The sequence below is a fragment of the Colobus angolensis genome, unplaced genomic scaffold, assembly GCF_000951035.1.
Source record: "Colobus angolensis palliatus isolate OR3802 unplaced genomic scaffold, Cang.pa_1.0 Scaffold229, whole genome shotgun sequence".
Lineage (NCBI taxonomy): Eukaryota > Metazoa > Chordata > Mammalia > Primates > Cercopithecidae > Colobus > Colobus angolensis.
This window is the reverse complement of record NW_012115477.1, coordinates 6417353-6420550: the sequence shown is the minus strand read 5'-3', so window position 1 is coordinate 6420550 and position 3198 is coordinate 6417353. Positions and strand designations below refer to the sequence as shown.

At 36.2% G+C, this 3198-nt stretch overlaps 1 protein-coding gene across 1 annotated transcript in view; it reads right to left on the bottom strand.

The window, feature by feature from the left end:
• STK31 (serine/threonine kinase 31) overlaps positions 1–3198 on the bottom strand; it is a gene marked incomplete at its 3' end in the record, with an annotated part of 42786 nt that overhangs the window by 8249 nt on the left and 31339 nt on the right. Inside the window, exon 5 of the mRNA XM_011944209.1 lies at positions 1242–1316. Within this exon, the coding sequence (XP_011799599.1) occupies positions 1242–1316 (75 nt within the window). The remainder of the gene's footprint in view (positions 1–1241; positions 1317–3198) is intronic.

Genomic DNA, 3198 nt, shown 5'->3' with positions numbered 1-3198 from the left:
AACAGAGCGAGACTCTGTCTCAAAAAAAAAAAAAAAAAAATTAAAGCCAACTGAAAAGCAAATGCAAAATATCATCTCCAGTTGTCAAATCACAGGAGAAAGGTCAATTAGAAAGTTCCATTCCACTAAAATAAACCATTATCTATGACAGCAAAAATGAGATTTTTTTTAAACCAAGCTATTCAGAATACTAATCAAATTGTTACATCTTAGCATCTTATTACATACACCAAAGAAAATATTTATAAAACACACATATTTTTAATTTTTTCTCTTTTATCCTTAATCGCTTTCCCAGGTTCAATAAAAACATACATATTATAATTTAAGTACAGAAAGCAGGTGTAGAAAAAACACTAAAGGAAATCCTACAGAGGTGCTTTCACACAGCCTGCAATATGTAACTGTCACCAAACAGCTATTCAGAATTCTATCTCCCTAAATCCTCTTAAAAATCCTCCAAGAATTCACAATGTAAAAAAAAAAAAAAAAAGAGCTTAACACAAAGAAAACTCACCACATTTAACCCAGGCACAAGAGAGTGGCAAATCAATCATTATTATTAACAATATTCACATCAACTAAATAAAAGATATACCTAACTTCAGAAGGATCAAAATGTTCTTCTCCTACTCATAAAGCTTAATAGAAAGAACATTTAAAATTTACTGATTAGCAAGAACCAAATACAATTATTAAGACCTGAGGTAGGTGGGCACAGTGGCTCACTCCTGTAATCCCAGAACTTTTGGAGGCTGAGGCGGACGGATCACCTGAGGTCAGAAGTCTGACCAGCCTCATCAACATGGTGAAACCCCGTCTCTACTAAAAATACAAAAATTAGCCAGTGTGGTGGTGGGTGCCTGTAATCCCAGCTACTTGGGAGGTTGAGGCAGGAGAATAGCTTGAACCTGGGAGGAGGAGGTTGCAGTAAGCCAAGATCGTACCACTGCACTCCAGCCTGGGCCACAGAGAAAGACTCCGTCTCAAAGAAAAAAGAACTGAGACAAAGAGAACTAGGCACCAAAAATAACCTACATATTATATAATCTATTCTTGAATAATCTGAGGTGATTATAAAACAACATGTTTTTTAGCAATTAATTTTTTCCGTGTTTCAATTACTGAACCAGATATGACTACTATGAATAAGCAATGAAGGGGTAAATAAGCATCAAATTTTGGAGCCACAATAAATATTTCTTAAAGCAAAAAAAAAAACTGAACAGTTAATTTCCTGCCTTTTCATCGCTGATGATTTTCAGTACTTTGCATCTGTACCAACACTTATCTTCAGAAAATAATCCACCATAAATCTACAAAGAGAAAAAAAAGCAAAATTACTTGGCATCTTAATGAAGTACAAAGCATACTGAGTAGATCAGAATAAAGGTTAGCATTTAAGCTCTTCCTATATGTCAGTAAGTACTTTATACATAACTTATTTAATTCTTACAATCCTATGAGGCAGGTACTTTGTTTATGCCACCATGTACCCAAAGACATAAACTAGTAAACTGCAAAACCAAGATTCAAACTTCTGACTTGCGAGTTCATTATGCTATTCTGCATCTCCAAAATGAGGAGGGAGGGGTATAAAAAGCAAAAAAAAAAAAAATTTAAGGCACAAGCATCAAACACTTAAAATCATACTATTATAATGTCTGAGGCGATAATTGGTACAATTTTTTTAACATAAACATGCCAAGTACATGGCACATAAGTCTAACTCTCAACTATAATGGAATCCACATTTGCTACCAACCAAGAAAGATTTCATACTTTTTACTTTATGTATAAGGAGATTAGTACTATTAAGTAGATAAAACTAAATTAGATAGTATCTTTAATACTGAATTTTATTTTATATTTCAGTTGAATGGTGTTTAATAAAAGAATAAAGAGAAAATTTACATACTTTCAATCATTTTCTTTTTTTTTCTTTTTTTTTTTTTTTTTGAGACAGGGTCTCATTCTGTCACTAGGCCTGGAGTGCAGTGGAGCAATCATGGCTCTCTGCTAACTTGACCTCCCCAAGCTCAGGTGATCCTCCCACCCCAGTCCCCAGGGTAGCTGGGAACATGGGCACGCACCACCATGCCTGGGCTTTTTTTTCTTTTTTTTTTAAGAGGCAAGGTCTCACCACGTTGCCCAGGCTGGCTTTCATTTTCTCGAACTTCAAAGTAGCCTTAGCACTACTGGCATTTAGGACTGGATGAGTCTGTGTTTAGAGGCAGAGTGGGGCTGTCCTCTGCCCTGTGCATTGTAAAATGTTTACCAACATCCCTTTTGACCTCTACACACTAGATGCCAGGAGCACCACTTCCAGTTGTGACAAGCAAAAATGTCTCCAAACACTGTCAAATGTCTCCTGAAGGTGTCTATGATTTAGATGGATATCATTTGGATATCACCCACCAAATCGCATGTTAAAATCTGATTCCCAGTGTTGGAGGTGGGGCCTGGTAGGAGGTGTTTGGATAGTAGTGGCAGATCCCTAAAAATGGCTTGGTGCCATTCTCGTGGAAGTGAATGAGTTTTCACTCATAGTTCCTAAGAGAACTAGTTGTTGAAAAGAGCCTGGCACCTCTTCCTCCCTCTGCTTCCTCTCTCACCATGTAATCTACAGACACTGGCTCCTCTTCACCTTCTACCATTTGTGGAAGCACACTGAGTCCCTTGTTAGAATTGTATAAAAAGCAAAAAACCTTTTTTTTAGAAGATACAAGCACCATACACTTAAAATCATACTATTTTAATGTCTGAAGACATAACTGGTATAATTTTTTAAAAACATAAACATGCGAAATACATGCCACTTAAGTCTAACTCTCAACAATACTCTGTTGGAGCTATGCTTTTTTTTTTTATACAGCGTACAAAACAATGAGCCAAATAAACCTCTTTTCTTTGTAAATTACTCAGTCTCAGGTATTCCTTCACAGTAACAAAAATGAAGTAAGACATGATTGTATTGAGAAGGATACAAAAATCTCTGCAGACTGATAATTACTTTTTTTGAGATAAGGTTTTACTCTGTTGTCCAGGCTGGAGTGCAGTAGCATGATCATAGCGCACTGTAGCCTCAAACTTCTGGGTTCATGCAATCCTTCCACCTCAACCTCCCAACTATCTGGGGCTACAGGCACACATACCGTACCTAGCATTTTTTTTTTTTTTTTTTTGAAAATACTTTAA